Source organism: Lutra lutra, chromosome 15 (genome assembly GCF_902655055.1).
Source record: "Lutra lutra chromosome 15, mLutLut1.2, whole genome shotgun sequence".
Classification (NCBI taxonomy): Eukaryota; Metazoa; Chordata; class Mammalia; order Carnivora; family Mustelidae; genus Lutra; species Lutra lutra.
Genome location: NC_062292.1, coordinates 42,753,705 through 42,771,213, shown reverse-complemented (window position 1 = coordinate 42,771,213; position 17,509 = coordinate 42,753,705). Strand labels below are relative to the sequence as shown.

General features: G+C 54.7%; 1 protein-coding gene and 1 pseudogene across 1 annotated transcript; both read right to left on the bottom strand.

The window, feature by feature from the left end:
- Positions 1 to 7,432: 7,432 nt before the first annotated feature.
- Positions 7,433 to 14,441, bottom strand: OPTC (opticin). Its single transcript, XM_047705204.1, has 6 exons — positions 14,171 to 14,441; positions 13,312 to 13,447; positions 11,615 to 11,773; positions 10,555 to 10,757; positions 8,829 to 8,924; positions 7,433 to 8,348 (listed from the first exon to the last, which is right to left on the bottom strand). Exons 1-6 carry the CDS (start codon positions 14,384 to 14,386, stop codon positions 8,178 to 8,180), a joined length of 981 nt encoding a protein of 326 aa, XP_047561160.1. The 5' UTR covers positions 14,387 to 14,441; the 3' UTR covers positions 7,433 to 8,177.
- Positions 7,508 to 7,639, bottom strand: LOC125086494 (uncharacterized; annotated as a pseudogene).
- Positions 14,442 to 17,509: the final 3,068 nt, after the last annotated feature.

Below are 17,509 nucleotides of genomic sequence, written 5' to 3'. Positions count from 1 at the left end.
CCTGCTCTGGCCGCTCCCCCAGGGCCTCCGCTGTCCTCCCATTTGCCCTGCTTGCTTCTGCCTGCATAGGGTCTCGCTGCCCCCCTTCCCTCTCTGCCTGGAAATTGGTCCCCTCGCTTTTGGCATGACTGCTGCCTGCTGGTCATGAAGGCTGGGCCTCAGTGGTCGCCACCTCTGAGAGGCCCTCCTTGACTACCTTTTCTAGTGTCACTGGCCTCCAACACCATTCTCTGCCCCATCACCTTCGTTCTGTTGTCTTCTAGGATCTGTCCCTGCCTGAATTATATTGTTTATCTGTTATTGTTTGTTTATTCCATTACTGCCTGTCTCTCCCCAGAGAGAACAGGGACCGTACCTGTCTTTATTATGATGCCCCCGGTGCCTGGCGTTTGATAAAGGGTGGTTGTTCAGAGTCCATGAAGGACACGTAGAGATAGTCAACACTGAGGCAGGGCTCGGATCTATGTAAGACTCTGAAGCCTCAGGGCTTCCTCTCCCATCCTGCTAAGAACACTGAGGCTCAGGGTCCACGTGAGCATGGATGGAGAAGTAGGGGACCCCGCCTCAGCCTCAGCCTCGGTGATGGAGGAGCTGTGGCTGCTGGCTCTGTCCCCGTGGGGCATGTCTTCCTTCTCCAGTGTTGATGATTCTGCCTTCTCTCCTACTACTTCTTTGCAGCCTGTCCTAGCCTAGCAGGGACTTGGAAAGCCCACCCACCAGACCTCACGCTGGGAGTGGAATGCTGGGGATTGGCTTGGCAGTGGCTCAAAACACACACACACACACACACACACACACACACACACACACACACACTTTCTCCTTCCCATTCCTCTTCCAGGATTCCAGGCACAAGATGAGTGAGGGGTTCCTGAGCTCCAAAAAGGGAGCCCCTTGTCTCCCAAGCTACAGTGTGCAAGAATGTGGCAGGTGGCAGAGAGGCAGGGGAGGCACCAGGCCTCCTCTCCTGGGGTTCCTACTGCAGGAGCTCCAGCCCCTCCAGGAACACACCCCCTGGGGCTTGTTGGGATTCTGTTTACCAACAAGCGGGAAGGAGCCTATTGTGCTCAGGGTGGAAGGAACCGGAAAGAAATCAGTGAGCAGGAGCTCAGGAGCCAAGAAGCTGGGCTTGGAGACAATAGATGGGAAGGGAGGGGTGTGGGAAGATCTACATTGGAAAAGCTTGGAGGAGAAATCCAGGTGTGCCTGCCCCCCCCCCCCCCCTCGTTTGGGGATGTCAGGAGAGGGAGGGGGCAGAAAGTGAGCCATTGACAGTGGAACTGGCCCGGCACTGTGTTTATGGGGTGTGTTCTATGTATAAGGCTCCTGGAGGAAGTGTGAGGGGCTCGTGATTTAGCAGCTGGACCAGACACGCTGAACCCATCCCAGCTGGCAGAGGGCTCGGCAGTCTTTCCACTCAGCTCCTTACTTGTATGACCTTGGACGAAGAGCCTAACCCGTCTGAGCTCTTCTATAAAATGGGCAGTGCCCACCTCCTAGAGATACTCTGGGGATGGAATAGGCTCATCCATGCGGTGCAGAGGGCTGGCACAGGGCCTGGCATTGGGTCCTGCAGATGGTGGCCGGGTGGCTTTCCTGGGACCCCCGGCCGTGACTTAAAACTAGGGGACACGGCCTTCTGCGCCAGGTGAAGTCCTGCCTGGACACAGGGGCTTAGACTGAAGGACTCTCAGGGCCCTTGGAATATTGAATTTTTCCCAGCTTCCCATCTTTCTCTACCTCCCAGGGTATCTGCAGGGATGATTTCTTGATGTACTGATTTTAAGAAAGACTGTATTTTCAGACCAACTCGTTCAAAGGAGTAATATCTACTTTGGCAAGGTGATTTTAACCCAAGTAGATAGATGATCTGAGAGACCTGAATCCCTAAAGACGACATTTTCCCCCTTCCCCTGTAGGGTGCTTTAGCTCAAAACAACTGAGTAACCGCTTAATACCTTCCTCCTCTGCCTGGGGGCTCTTTGCATCTTTCTGGCCTGGTATTTTGCAGGATTACCCAGAGCCATGGACCTCAGGCACTGCCAGGTCCCACCTCTCCTATGCCCACCCCATTCCCCACTGCCCCCAACCTCCCCACTTAGTGCTCATCTGAAGGCCAAAGTCTCCCCTGCCGTTGCTTATCCCCAAGGCTTGAACCTGCCATCCTGCCTGTCTCCCAGGACACAGCTCCCTGGGAATTTCTTAGATTGCCCAAGAGAAGCACCAGGCTCCAGGAACCTGTCCTGGGGTACAGGGGCCCTTCTGGGGGAGGGAGCACCCCTCCTGAGCTTGCATTTGGTAATCCTTTGGTAGACATCTGTTAATTACATACCAGTTGTGGTTCAAGATCTGTTGCCCCATGTGTCAAGATGGGTGGTAGAGATCAGGATAGGTGTCCCTGTCAAAGGTTCCTGGGCCCAAGTGGGAGACAGGACAAGTCCTGTGCTATCCCTACTCTCTGTCCTTGCTTCTAGTTCTCCTTTACCACTGGCATCTCTTTGTCACTGTTGGTCTGTGTTGCAGAGAACAGTAGGAATGGGATGGGGGTGGGGATAGAAAAAACACCCTTCATGCTTGGATGTGCTTTGGGCAAGGGAGCTGGGGCCCAGGGAGCTCCAAGGGGAAGGTGGACAGAGTAAGGTGCTGGTATGACCTGCCACGTGTCCCACAGCAAGTCGGGGCCTGGGGCAGCAGACTCTCATTCTAGTGCTCGATCCCTTGCACTACAGTCCCTTTGCAGGTGGCCACAGCAGGAAACACTGCCCTTCCTCCTGTGTATGAACCGTGTGCTAAAAGGGTTCTAGAAGACAGGGCTGCCGGGAGAAGGCTAGAAGCTGCCAGGAGAAAGATAGAAGCTGTTTGCTCTGGTGCCCAGGGCACAATAGGGGACAAAGGGAAAGGAGACAGAGAACTTGGGGGGGTGCTGCGAGGGGGGAAGAAGAGGCAGTGTGTTCAGGGGGTGTGCTCAGGGGGATGTGTTTGGGAGGGGTGCTCAGGCATTCCTAGGCATGCACAGGGGGATCTAAAGACAAGGAGGCCTGAGTTTGGGGAGTTTCTTGCTGCGAAGCAGGAAGAAGGTGGTCCCTGGGCTGCTCTGTCACTCCTGGAGAAGGGAGCCATGGGAAGGGTGGGGAAAAAGCCATGTCCTGCCTCCATAAGGAGACCCTGGTTCAGACTGGCAGCAGCCACGGGAGGGAGATGCGTGGGAAGAGAGGGTGGCTGCTGGAGGTGAAGCTCGCCTGGCCAGGGAGACAACCTTGAGTGAGAGAGAGGAGGGGCAAAACCAAGCTGGTGTGTAGTGTCGGGGAGGAGAGGGGCAGGCAGGGGGAAGGAGCAGAGAGCGCTCCAGACAGTGGAGGGGGCAGGGCAAAGCCTTGTCCACCTCCTGTCTGTCTGCCTCCCTCCTTCCAGCTGGAGCAGCAAGGACGCAGACATGGGCATGTGGGTGCTGGGCCACCCACGTGGGTTTGGGTGGGGCAGAGATGGGGGGAGCAGTGTGTCCTTGACCCTAGGGCTTTCCTGAGCTCAGACCCTTAGAAGCCACCTCTTCACCCCATGTGCTCCATCAGGATCAGGGTCATGACAGCTTTGAGGCGGGCTCAGGACTCAGGTGTGTGGGCAGCTCCCATTTTTTTCGGCCTGAGAGATGTTCTCTCCACTCCTCCCTGGTCAAAGAGCTCTCGGGCTGGGGAGGGAGGGGACTCATCTTTTGCTCCCGCAGCTGGAGTTCCCAAGAATTGATGGCTGTCCTTCCCTACCCTCAGTCTGGTTTTCTTTTCCCTTTTTAAAAAAGTTTTATTTATTTAAGGAATCTCTGCACTCCACATGGGACTTGAACTCACAACTCGGAGATAGAGAGTCTCGTGCTCTTCCGACTGAGCCAGCCAGGCGCTCCCAGTCTTGTTTTCTTAGATGTTAAGTCATCTTGCTCTTGAACAAATCACTCAGCCTCCCATAATCTATCTGGAAAGTAAGGTTAATAGTACCTTCCTCGCAGACTCGGTGGATCCCATATGTAAAGAGCTCTGTAGGGTGCAGATTCACAGCAGGAGCATAAGAGACTGTTGCTTAGGGAGGAGACTGAGGGACAAGGCAGGAGGAAGAAAGTCAGTGGGGGGCGTCACTCCCTGGGACTTCCATCTCCCACCTGTCCCTTCTGGCCCAGGCCTTGCTGTGGAGCTGAGGACGGGCAGGTGGAGGACAGTCTCTGCAAACGCCCACTCCTGGTGTCCCCCGTCCTCCCCTGAGCCTCACGGAACAGGGCAGGGCAGAGGTCCCAAGGCCACGGGGTGCTGAAGAGGATGGAGGTGCTTCTTCCTACGGGGCTGACAGGATGGCCCCCAGGGAGCCACCCAAGAGCCAGAGCCCTCGTCAAGATCACCAAGGCTGGGGTACCTGGGTGGCTCAGTGGGTTAAAGCCTCTGCCTCCGGCTCAGGTCATGATCCCAGGGTCCTGGGATCGAGCCCCGCATTGGACTCTCTGCTTGGCAGGGAGCCTGCTTCCTCCTCTCTCTCTGCCTGCCTCTCTGCCTACTTGTGATCTCTGTCTGTCAAATAAATAAATAAACTCTTTAAAAAAAAAAAAAAGAAGAAGAAGAAGATCGCCAAGGTTGAGCATTGAGTACGAATGCTGATGGCCGCTGACGACCCAGATGAGGGAAGCTTGGAGCGTCCTGCTCTTGGAAGATGTGGATTTGGAGCCAACCTCAGACTGCTCACTGGTGGAGAGGCTGCCCTGGTGCCTGACTGTCCCTCTCTCTCCACCATGGTCTCCTCCTCTGGCTCCCAACTATCCTCAGTCTTTGTCATCCAGCAGGACTGGAGGGCCTTGCGCTGGGGAAAGAGGTGCTCTCTGCTCTAGGTCCTGGAGAAGTCAGAGCACACCCCCCTTGTCGGGACAGAGCAGCTGCTGGGAGCCTTGGGTTTCTGGCCCCGCCCCCCCCTCTGGATTCCGGAGGGGCCTGGGGACAGATGCGATGCGCTGTTTAGAATTTCTTCAGAGAGGCAGCCAACAAAGACATTCTTTCTATTCCTTGGGCTTCCCTCGCCCCAAACAGGAGATCAGGAGATCAGCGTGGAGACAGCTGCACAGGCAGCCCGTCCCCTGGGAGATCCTGTCCCAGCCTCAGGGAAGCAATGGTCAGGAGCTGCCTCCTTCCACTGGCCTTGAAAGGGGCGCCCACGCTGACGTGAGCTGTGAGAGCAGGACTTGGGGCCCTGTGCCAGGAGGGACCCAGTTTTGAATCCTGGCTCTGCCACTTACTGCCTGTTTATTTGGGGTCCCGCCCTTCTGTAACCATGTTGCTTCATCTCCAACGTGGGATAAACATCCCTCCTTTCTAGGGCTCTTGTTGGGACTGGATGAGTTGATGTGCATAATAGCTTCCATTATGGTATCTGGCAAATTCCACGAGTCCAGGAATCATCAGCCCCCTTCTCTGCCCTAGAGCCGGGGTCAGATGACTTTCTGTACTCAGCACAGACTAACGTGGGGTATGTGGGTATGACGTGACTTCTAGCCCCCAGGAGCCCCAGTTCTGGAAAATTCTCTCTTTCTTTTTTCAACCCAAGTTTTCTTGCAGTTGGGATCTTGAGGCTTTCTGCTGTTGCATGCCTATGCCCTGTCATAATCCAGTAAAACAGGACATGGAGGAAGATAGGACTGGTGAATGAGACAGAGAGAGAGAGATGGGCAGAGAGACAGAGAGTCTTCCTACTGTAATGAGCTCCTTGGAAGACGGGAAGAGAAAGGGTCAGAACTTCACCGTCCTGAAATTCTACTGTTCTCTACTGTTCGGAAAGGCAGGGAGCTATTGGCTCACTGTTCTCCCAGTCCCAGGTGTGCTGGAAGCCCTGGATCTCTAGGAGAGAGGAAGCAGGCAGCGCGGGAACCACGAGGGCACCTCTCACCTTTAAGACTTCCCACTCCGTTTGCAATGTGTGTGTTGTGTCTTGGTCCAAGCCTCAGCTGGCCACGTGAGCTCCGGGAAGCGCTTTTATCTTCTGGAGTTCTTGGTTTCTTCATCTCAAGAATGTGACTAATAATCCACGACTTGTCTGCTTGTGGGACTGGCCTGAGGATCCGAAGGAGGGGTGCCAGGCGTGCAGTGGACGCAGAGGAGTGCAATCGCTGCTACGTGGGTCCAGCCAGACTTGGGGGCCCCCCCACCCCTGCGCCATGGCTCCCCACCTTGAGTGATTGCCTTGGTAACAGAGCACCTGGCTAACTTCTACTTCTCCCTCAGGTTTTAGCTTAGAAATTTTTCCTTCACAGTCTGCTGGCCTCTTAGATGGGGTCTCCCCCGTACGCTCTCACAGCATTCCGTGGATTCCCCTTACAGTCTGTATCATGAGTTGTGTGGTGTGGTTGTGTGACTGTTTGTTGCACATGTGTTCTCCGTGCCAGACTCGAAGCTCCACGAGGAAAAGGAGTATGTCTGTTACACGTCATCTCATCGCCAGCGTGGAACATAGTGCCTAGCCCATGGCAGGTACATGTTCAATCAGACTGCCTGCCTCAATTTTTGTTTCCTTTCTTCCTTCCTTTCTTTTTTTAAAAGATTTTTAAAATTTATTTGACAGAGACATAGTGAGGGAGAGAATACAAGCAGGGGAGTGGGAGAGGGAGAAGCAGACATCCCACTGAGTGGGGAGCCCAATGTGGGGGCTCGATCCCAGGACCCTGGGACCATGACCTGAGGCAAAGGCAGAGGCTTAACAACTGAGCCACCCAGGCGCCCCCTCAACCCTCTTCTGTGCTTCAATCAACACGGATGCCCAGGACCCACCTATTGCATCCCCCTTGTCCAACATCTCCTTATAAGAAGAAGGGTGACATCTCTCCTCTCTTCATAATTCAAGGAACAAGTCAGCTGCATCACAGTTGGCCTTCTTCCCGTCTCCCATCTCAGCAGACCTCACCCAGACGTCAAGGTTGCAGGTAATGGTTATATTTATTTATTTCTCTTTGCGCAAGGCTGCCCTCTGGTGGTTAACCAGGGAAGAGAGCACTGCCCTGATGGAACCCCTCGGGCTGGTGGAGCCCAGCTCCGAGGCTGTCCAGTGAGCCAGGGACAGGTGAGCGCTACAAAGAGGGCATCCAGATGAGGATTCCTGTTAGTCTCCGTCCTTATGAACGGCTCCCTCCAAATCTAGCAGGAAGCCCTTGGTCTAGGAAGAGCGAGAAAATAAAGTCCCATGGAAACCCCACCCTACCCGTAGTGGGTAAAATAGTCTGCTTTCTCCTCCGTGGTGTGCTGGCAAATGCTTAACAACCAGCTTTGTCTCTCTCTCGGAAAGAATCCCGGAGTGTAGCATGTACTGATGTCTGTGGTGTAAATACTCTCCCCATGACCAAGTTCAATCTGCCAATGTGATGTCCCTGAGTGTCGCTGGGAAGAGATGAGCACCAGGGGCAGGTCATTGCAGAGTATGTCATAGACATAAGCTCAAGAACGTGGTTACGAGTAAAATATAGTAAACTAATTGGAAAGGAATGAGTTTGAGTATTTATTGCATTTATTTTCAATGTAATGTATTTAAATGCGAACTTGTAATTTAATCTTTAATAAAAGCTGTGGTTAACGAACGGCTTGCAGAAATCCTACACTTGATCTTAGCCAAAAGGCCGAGAAGCAATACAGCTTACAAAATTCTGGAAAATGTAATAATTGGTGCTGCGAACCTAGTAGTAAGAGCTGACTAAAGCATGCCACTGCTTCTCCCCCTTCCTCCTTCTATTTCTCCCCTTTCTCTTCCTCTTCCATGACTTCCCGGCATTCCCTGTAGGTAGGAGGGATGGGGACTCTCTCGGAGCTTTGCTGCAGATGCTAATCTTCTCTGAGTCAGGAGACATAGGTGTTAAGCAAAGAGGATGAGAAATGCAAATTTGGCTACTAAAGGACATTTATGCACGCGAGTGAGTGTGTGTGTGTGCATATGTGTGTGTGTGCACGTGTTTCTGTGTGTGTGTATCGATTGTGTATACGTATGTCTGTGTGTGTGTGTGTGTGTGTGTGTGTGTGTGTGTGTGCGCGCGTGCATGCATATAGAAGGTGGCTGAAGGGAGTAGGGGTGAGTTTTGCAAATGGTTCCTGGCTGAATGGAAGACCACCGTGCAGAGGCAGTCGTGCTTTGGGAGGGTGAGGGCTGCTCGCCGCGTGTGCGGAGCAGGCGAGCTAGCAGCAGCGGCCGATGGGGAGCCGAGGCAGGCAGAAGTAGGCGCTGGGGAAGAGGCCCAGGTTGATGGGATTGCCATCCAGACGGATGTCCTCCAGCTGCCTCCGGCTGTGTTTGTGCTCCTCGGTGTCACAGAAGGCATCGCTCTGCATGGTCTCTATCATGTTATTCTAGAAAGAACACACAGACAGCTGCTACACCTCTGCCTAGAGAGGGCCCTCAGGCAGCGCCAAAGGCAGATCCCTGGCAGGTCCCTTCCTGAGGCTGGGGAAACTGAGGCACAGAAGGCCAAGGCCGTGCAGCAAGGGGCGAGGGGAGGTGGCCCATGGAGGATGGATGGAGAGTGAGGGGAGAGAGTTAGAGGGATGAGGCAGGAGGATGAAACAGAGGGGAAGGGAAGGCAGGGAAGGAACGAGCAGTCCACTGATATGGGATGAAGGACATGGGGGGACAGGAAGCATTTTCAGGAGAAGGAGAGGAAGGCAGTCACCCGTAGGCTGTGGACAGTGACTTGGGCAAGACCTCCGATCCCTGCCTCCAGTGAGTAATCAGTGCAGGAGACCCCTGCCACTGCCCAAGGAGGGTCCCAGTTATCTGACCTCCGTGTCCCTGGCCTCGGTCAACGTTCTTGCCCTTGGGGTACGGCTTACCTGCAAGTGCAGCGAGCGCAGGCTCAGAGGCAGAGGCCCGGGAATGGAGCCCAGAAGATTGTCAGCCAGGTAGAGGAACTGCAGCTTCTCTAGCGCCTGGGGAGGAGACAAAGGGCACAGGAGGCTGGCAGATGTTCTTGGACCCGGCATGGATGGGTGCCTGATGTCACCGCATTCATTCACTGAGGGTCTCCTGAGCCTCAGCCTCGAGCCAGGCTCAGCACACGCGGGGAGAAGGGTGCTGCAGGGACTGCCCAGCCTCTCAGGAGCTCACAGGCACCAACTCCTACTGGACGCAGAAGGATCGGGGCTGCGTTGAGGCCTGGCAGATGGGGGAGCATGTAGGGCTGGTCAGCTGGTAATGAGGAGCAGGTGAAGGGTGGGCGAGGGGCAGGGAGGGGGTGGGAGGGGGTCGCTTTCAGTCCAGCCTCAACTTTTCTGCCATCAGAAAGGGATTTTCCCAGACGAAAAGTCTCCAATGCTAAACCCGGGATGGCTGTGGAGAGCATGTTCGGGAGCTAGCCAGAGCCATGGAACGAGAGCCACGGGCACGCGAGGCAAACTAGGTCTGCATGTGTTTCCGCACCAGAACCGCTCCTAGAGCTCAGCCCAATTTGTGCTGGGGGGTTAACCCTTCCCATCAGAACCAGCCAGCCAGCGAGCAATCAGACTGTCTCCCACAAGCATTTGCTCACAGAAGGACAACGGTTAGTCAGTTAGTGGCGGGTTTTGGAAATAAAGGTTTCTGTAGAGTTTGGGCTGGGGCCAGCACTATGGCAAGTCCCATGCAAGCCCGTGTTTTCGGGGAGCAGAAGCTGCGGGTGCAGACAGGTGAATGGAAGGATGCTCGGAGAGAAGCCAAGAGACTGCATGCCCGGGAGACGGAGAGGGAGAGCTGCTGACCTTGACTTCCAGCACCACCCGCCCCCCAGTAAGGAGGCCTGAATTTCCATTTCCTGGAGATTCATGGCTAGCACATTGTTAAACACCCTTTCTTTCTTTCTTTCTTTCTTCCTTTTTTTTTAAATAGTAAGGACTTTTATTTATTTATAAACATTTTTAAAAAAAATTTATTTGACAGAGATCACAAGTAGGCAGAGAGGCAGGCAGAGACAGAGAGAGGAGGAAGCAGGCTCCCTGCTGAGCAGAGAGCCCGATGTAGGGCTCGATTCCAGGACCCTGGGATCATGACCTGAGCTGAAGGCAGAGGCTTTTTTATTTTTTATTGATACATTTATTTTTATTTATTTTTATTTTTGTATAAACATATCATGTATTTTTATCCCCAGGGGTACAGGTCTGTGAATCACCAGGTTTACACACTTCACAGCACTCACCATAGCACACACTCTCCCCAATGTCCATAACCCCAACCCCCTCTCCCGACCCCCCTCCCCCCAGCAACCCTCAGTTTGTTTTGTGAGATTAAGAGTCACCTATGGTTTGTCTCCCTTGAAGGCAGAGGCTTTAACCCACTGAGGCACCTGGGCGCCCCTAAACACCCTTCCTTGCGTCAGAAGCAGTCTATTGGCAACAACAACAAAAGTTTAATACAATAATGGGAACCGATGAAGAAAATGGGGTTTGATTATTAGACGCAGGACAGGGTTGGAGCAGGGCTGTCCCATGAGGGCATGGGTGCGTGTGTGCGTGTGTGTGTGTGTGTGTGTGTGGCTATGGGCAGGGGTGGCAGTGGGGAGACGGTGGGCTCCACGCCCTGGCTTACCCTGAAGGCTCCAGGCTGTATCCCCGAGCTCCGGAGCTGGTTCTGGCGGACGTCCAGGACCTCGAGGCTGGCGGGCAGCGCAGGCAGAGCCCCCAGCTGGTTTTCTGGAAGGATCAGATCCTGCAGCTCAGGCAGCAGCCGGAGGGCGTCGTCATCAATGGAGGAGATAGAATTGCTGGAAAGGTTGATCCGCTTCAGTTTTGCTATGGGGCATGGGGGAGAACACAGAGAGACATGGGACCTACCATCTTTCCTCGCTCTCGCTGGACCCACCTGGACCCCGCTCCATCCCTTTTAAGATAGGGAAGGCCAGTCTGTTCTCCACCTGTATGAGGTCCAAGCCAGGAGATATAACGTCATAAACCAGGACCCCCCCCCCCCCCGGGGGAAAGCCCTCAGATTCTGCAATGCTGGAGGGCACTGGAGTTCTGCCCTGTGGGGCGGCTGCCCACCTCGGAGGGGTTCGGTAGAAGGCAAGACCCGACAGGCCCACCAATGCCTGGACCCATTCTACCGCCGCCCCCCGCCCCCGGCCCCTTCACAGCTGGTTTACAGAAAAGGTTGCCGTGACCCCGAGGGTTCTGGGAATTAGTGGCAGGATCTGGATGAGAGCCCAGGTCTCCTAGCAGAGGCAGGGTAGAAGGCATCAAGGAGCAAAACACACAACAAACCACAATTAGGCAAATCGCGTCAGGGCTGTGGGGCTGAGTTAGCCTGGTCTGTCCAGAGACCAGGAGGACACAGAGCTACAGCGGCTTGGAATCTGAAAATGCAGGCTTGATCCTATCTTCCCTTTTCCAGCTTTCCAGAGCTTTGGGGAGTGCAGATGAAGACAGGACACTTTTATTATCCAAAATCTTCAAGGGAGGGGATTACAAAGGCTTGGGGTTATTGCCATTGGGTAGCTGCGGAGACTGAAAGCTAAGGGGGAAAGGCTAACTGACATGGGATACTGTGTCTGTGACTGTTCGTGGAAAGGGGGCACAAGGCAGGGGGCCTAGGGGTTCCGGAGGTTCCCTCTGATAGGCCCTCCCTCATCTTCTGCCAGCGCACCACGTACTCAGCCCTTTGAAGTCTCCGGCTCGGATCTGGCGGATGCGGTTGAAGCGGGCGTACAGGTAAGCGGTTGTCTTGGGAAGAGGAGGGATGCTCTCTAGGTCGGCATCGTCACAGTACACAGAGGAACCAAGGCACACGCAGACCAGACAGGTGGGCAGGCCTGGCCCAGGTGGAAGACAGAACAAAGGGAGACCCTTCTCAGTCCTCCTTTAGCCTCTGGGACCAAGGGTCCTCACTCAGGGAGCATGTGAGCCATGGCCGGAACGGAACGACATAGTGCGCTGAGGCCGTGCTGGGAGTTGCTCCCAGCCTGGCACTCAGCCCCCAACCTAACAGAGGCAGACCCGTTACCAGTTATTACCCAGTCCCGGCCCACAGGTGCTTTTTTCAGGCTCCAGTCCTCTGCAGGTTTTCCTGGGCCTAGGTGGGTGTTTTAGGACATCCACTGATCTCTTTTCCATAAGGCTCCTCTCTGGTCCCCAAAGGCACAATGAAGATGAAATAAAGCCAGAATTAAGTGGACTGGCCAACGGTTACTGGCTCTGCCAGCTGCCTTGCAGGCAAGGAGTGAGACATGGCCTGTATGGCTCCAAGAAGCACAGGAAAGTCACAATGGAGTGGACAGTGCTTGCCTAGAAATCATTTCCCTTCTTAGGGTATCAGCATCCCAGTTTTCTGCTGGGCAACAGCTCTCTCCTGTTCTCATTCCATGGCCGGTGGTCACTGGACATGGGCCAAACTGTTTTAAAAACGTTGGGAGGCTTTCCTGGTTCATTTGACTAAAGAGCGCAGGTGGTTTCCATCACTCGCCATTACAAGGGACAGAGATGATGGGGGACCATTGGCCATCCAACTCAAGGGGGAGGTCAGTTAGCAGTGACACAGCCCCATGAGGAAGAGGCAGCTCTTCTTTGCAGGCAGGGACCAGGGTGGGCAGAGCAGAGACGATCTCAGCATCCTTTTTACCCCAAGGCCTTGAATGGCAGATCCGGCTGAGGCCCTTTATGGTCTCTTTAAGCCTGAGATCTTGTAGCTCTGAGAAGTCACGGATTCCTAGTGATGCCCCAATACCCTAGATCCACCCAAGACAAATATCTCAAGAGAATGGGAGCCAGGGACAGGCGAGTTAGGAATTAACTGCATCCCGCCTCTGCTCCAGTTCTGACCCCCAGCAGAGTGCCAACCCCTTACTGCCAGATGCGCCAGCATCCCCGGCTCCAGGAGGGCATCAGGGAGGGGAAGAGCTGCTAAGGGGGGATTTAGAGCCGAAAAGCAGTAGGACTGCTTCACTTGCCCCCATGCCAAGTGACAGCCACAAAGTTATTTATTCTCCTCGACAGGCTTTTAATTGTCTCTAATCTAATTACCACTCAACCTGGTCCCCTAGTGATGCTATTAATTAAGGTAGGGTAGCTCTGCTAGGCAAGCAGAGGGCTGGCTTTTTTTCCCCCTCCTATCCAATTTGTGCATTCACTCAAAAGGGTTAGGGATAGTCAGCCTCTCCCTTTGGGTTTCTTTCCTTCCTTCTGTCCTTCCTTCCTTTTCTGACTGTGCCCATTGCTCCACTTCTCCCTTACAGTGAGGGCTAGCCCTGCCCTTTCACTCCCTACCCTGACCACACCGGTGCTGGGCCAGTGCTGGGTCATGGCTGCATGGCCTATGAACTACGTGCCCTGGGACCTGTGACCGTGAACTCACCATGGCTGCCTGGGGAGTCCAGGAGGCCCAGTTTCGTAAGCCTGTTCATTGGGGGCTTGGAGGAGAGTGTCCTCGGAGTCACTGTGCTCTGAGCGGAACCGACCCTGGTTGGAGGAGCCGGGCTGGTCACTTTGACCTGGGGACAGAGCACACAGCACACAGTAGGCCAGTTTTTGCTTGAAAAGGACTTTACTGTGAACTCTGGGCCTCAGTGACCAGTTTCAAACTTGCAGAGAGTCACTGTGGGGAAAGGGGGAGGGAGGAAGGCAACTTCCTAAATTGGGGATGATGCAGCATCTTCCTTATATGGAGAAGGGACTCGGCCAGCAAAGGGGAGCGCAGGGATCCAGCAGGCAGCTGGCTGCCCAGCTGGGCCAGAGCTAGAATCCATATCTCTGGAGAGCCCAGGCCAAGAGCCCAGGCCAGCACTGACCAACTCACATAGCTACTGGGTGCCGGCTTCGGATCAGCCCCCGCAAAGGCCAGAAAGGGCCGAGAAAGGAGTTCAGACTCGAAGATAGCCTGAGAGCAGACAGGGTCACGGAGCTTCTTTTTCTAGTGAGTGTGTGAAGACACGGCTGACCCCGTCCCTCCCACAGCGCTATGGATTCTGGTCTGACTTAGGGGCAGGGGGACAGATATAGGACTTTCAAGGGGGGTGAATACCGCCAGGTTTACTACAAGCCAATCAAGAAATTGGACTTCTGTTGTCCTCTTTCTTAGTGTCATCTAAGTGACAAGTTCCCCCAGAGGGACAAGAATCTCTACGTCCTGGAGAAAGAAGGGGAGGCTTGAAAGCCAGGCCCCCGGCGCCCAGTGTCTTGTGGGGAGCGCCGCTGGTCTGCCGTGTGCCCCTTACCTCGGGGAGCTGGTCCCCATAGTCTGTGAGCCCCTCATAGTCGCTCAGGTCAATGACCTCATCGTAGTTGTCCAGGCCCAGGACATAATTGCCCAGGAGCCCGTAAGCATCGCCTTCCCCGGCCGGATCTCTCCTCTTCCTCTCCTTCGGGAGAGAGGCAGTCCCTGTCCCTAGCAGCGCCAAAGCCAGCAGGCTCAGGAAAGCCGTTTGCTTCATGGGGGTCCCCGGGAGGAGGCGGCCGCTGAAATAAGGAAGAAGCTGAATCACCTCAGAGTCCAGCCCTGCGGAGTGGGCAGGAGGAAGGACAGCCGTCTGTCTCTTCGCCGTGGGAGCAACTCACAGACTCGCCCCACTTCCCTCCCCCACACCGGAGACTCAGGCCTTTCCTGATACACTAGTGCGTTCATGGCCTTGGCAAGCCCCCTGAGGCTGGGGCTATGTCGGGGGTGGGGGGGGGGGCGCTATGTCTCCTGACAGCCCCTCCCACCGCCACCCCACTTTAGTGCCTACATGCTTTGCACACACACACTTCTACTCACTCACACAGGCATGTGTAGACACCCGGTAAAGGCTCGTTTACTCATCGCACACAACCACACACACCAAGTACTGCCGTTAGTCACTAAGCCAGATTTAGAGAAACTTCGTCATCAAGGAGTCTTGTGCTTTTTAAGAGATTATGCATTCTGTCACCCCTTTGCTCAACAAACCTTTATGGGGTGTCTATTATGTCCCAGGCACTGGACTTACCTCTGGGGGTACAGAAAAAAACAGGGCACACCTAGTGCCCTCAGAGCACATGGGTTTAAAAACAGACATATGATCTAAAAAAGGATGTCAGGGGCGCCTGGGTGGCTCAGTGGATTAAGCCGCTGCCTTCGGCCCGGGTCATGATCTCGGGGTCCTGGGATCGAGTCCCATATCGGGCTCTCTGCTCAGCAGGGAGCCTGCTTCCCTCTCTCTCTCTCTGCCTGCCTCTCCGTCTACTTGTGATCTTTCTCTGTCAAATAAATAAATAAATAAAAATCTTTAAAAAATAAAAAAATAAAAAAGGATGTCGGTTTACAAAATACACTTTCTAAATGCAGCTTTTTAGAAACAAATGACTGCAGAAATGAAAATGTTCTTTGTAGATAGTTGTGGGAGTGAGTGTGTCCGCATCTAGAGCGTTCCCTAGGTGTCTGCGCACGTGCCCAGGTGATTCTGTATGCGCATGATGAGCGTGTGAGCACGTGATGAGCGTGTGAGCACGTGATGAGCGTGTGTAAGTATATGCACATGTGCACAGACCGGGGAAGGAGTGTGTGCGGCGTGGGTGTGAGGAATCTGATGCGTCTCCGATAGTGTAGTCCTCCCCAAAGCCGGCTACGGAAGAGTCTAGCAGATTCTCCCCCTCTGTTCATTTTTGCTGGGCTAGAGGTAAGCCCTTTGCAGTAGCAGAATGAGCTCTCCGTCAGAGCCTTCCCCCTCTCCCACCCTCCAGCTTCTCTAGCCTGGAGTCCTAAATTCCCTCCATTCTCCCCCAGCCCAAGCTGGCCACTGGACTGCACCCTAGCCCCTCATTTCTATACCAATAAGCCCAACACCCCTCAAACCGTGAACCTTACCCCGCGCTTATTCTTGTTGTAGAACAGAACCTCACAGCTTCCAGAGAAGTGGGGACTCTGGCAGCAAGGTCGTCTGCAGTGGGCCAGGGTTGGGTGGGGAGCTGGCCAAGGGGGCATGTGACCAGTCAGACTTCTCTTCTTCCTGGTGTCCTGCTGTTCCCCCTCCTCTTTGCTCAGCGGGTCCCCCATCCCCGTGTTCTGTTTGGTGAGAGGGAGTTCTCTCTCTCTCTCTCTCTCTCCACTGGCTCCACTCCCCGCGTATCCTCCCCACCTCCCACCCTCACCTCTCCTCTTTCTCTGTCTGCTGCTTTTCTCTTTTTGGACCACGTTGAGAGCGCTGGCAGGTTCTTCTTTCTGGGGGAGCGGGCGGCAGGTGATGGAGCGCTCGGGAGGGACAGGGCTTGCCTCTCTAGTTTTTTTTCGGATGGTATCCAAAGATTCAAAGAGGCTGAGTGAAGGCACAGTGACCACACAGCCACCCACCACCTGGACCCCAATATGGGACTGTGACTGAACAAAAATAACCAGAGGGAGGTGCTGAAGGCTGGGGCAGGCCCAAGAGAAGGTGAATGGGGGATGAGGTAGGATTCGAAGCCCAACTTCAAGTTTCTCAACGATGATGATGATGATGGTGGCAATGAGGATACAAGAAATCTTCTCATCTGCTGAGGTTGAGCCCTGATCAGGAACCCCAAAAGCCGTTGGGTGGGTTCCTCAGGAGGCTGAGAAGAATCCTCTTCCCCAGCCCCACCAAAGCCGTCTATGTCAGAGAGATTCTCTTTTCCTCAATGCCTTGTGCCGTGCCTGTGGTGTGAAGGCAGGAGCTGGGTGGGGGGTGGCGGCTGGGTGCTGTGTGTTTACCTGAGTTCTTCAATGCTCTGTTCCCCTCACAAGATATTGAATCCTGGCCGTGAAGCTCCCCGAAAATCATCTAGTCCAAACAGCTTATCCAACAGACAAGAAACTAGAGATCCAGCTAGGTGCAGTGACTTACCCAAGGTCACACAGAGCCAGAGCCTGGGCCTAGATTTCCTGAGGCTCAGGCCTGAGCACTGTCCTTTGCTCATATGATCCTGCCCCTTTTCGCCTGATCCCCTCCACCCTGCCCACCCCAGCTTGGAGATCCTGTGCCTCGATGCCCTGGAAACAGACGGCATTGTCAGGACTCATCTCTGTCCTGGCAAAGCTGGGGAAGGGGCAGATCGCCAGCCTGGCCCAGGGTACAGTGCATGGTCTGCCGTGTTCCTGGGCACCAGCTGGTGAGGAGGCGGCATCCCCCAGCCCAAGGACCTGCTCACCAAAGGGATGCCGGTTCCCATGCCCCTGGCAGCCCACCATCTAGGGAGAGGCACCAACAGAGGCTCTGCAGGGGGGAGGGAGAGATAGCCCTGGAGCCAGCAGGATGCCCAGGAAGCAGATGGTACATTTGGCGTGCTGTCCTCCCCGACTTTCTCTCCACAGCCTGTGCTCTGCAGGCAGAGCCTAACCGTTCCCCCACCCCCGTCCCCCAAGGCAGGCTGCGCTTGGCTCTCCCTCCCATCCTACGCCATTTATTCCCTGCAAGGAAAGCAAATGCTACTGTTCATTCATTCCCCCTGCTGCCTGCTCCCACTCTCCCTCCCCACTTTCTCGGTGACACGCACCTACAGTCGGTCCTCCCCCATGTGCTTTTTCAGCTCTTCGGGACCCCACAGTCACAGCCAGTCTCCTGGGGTGCATGCATAGGCTTCCC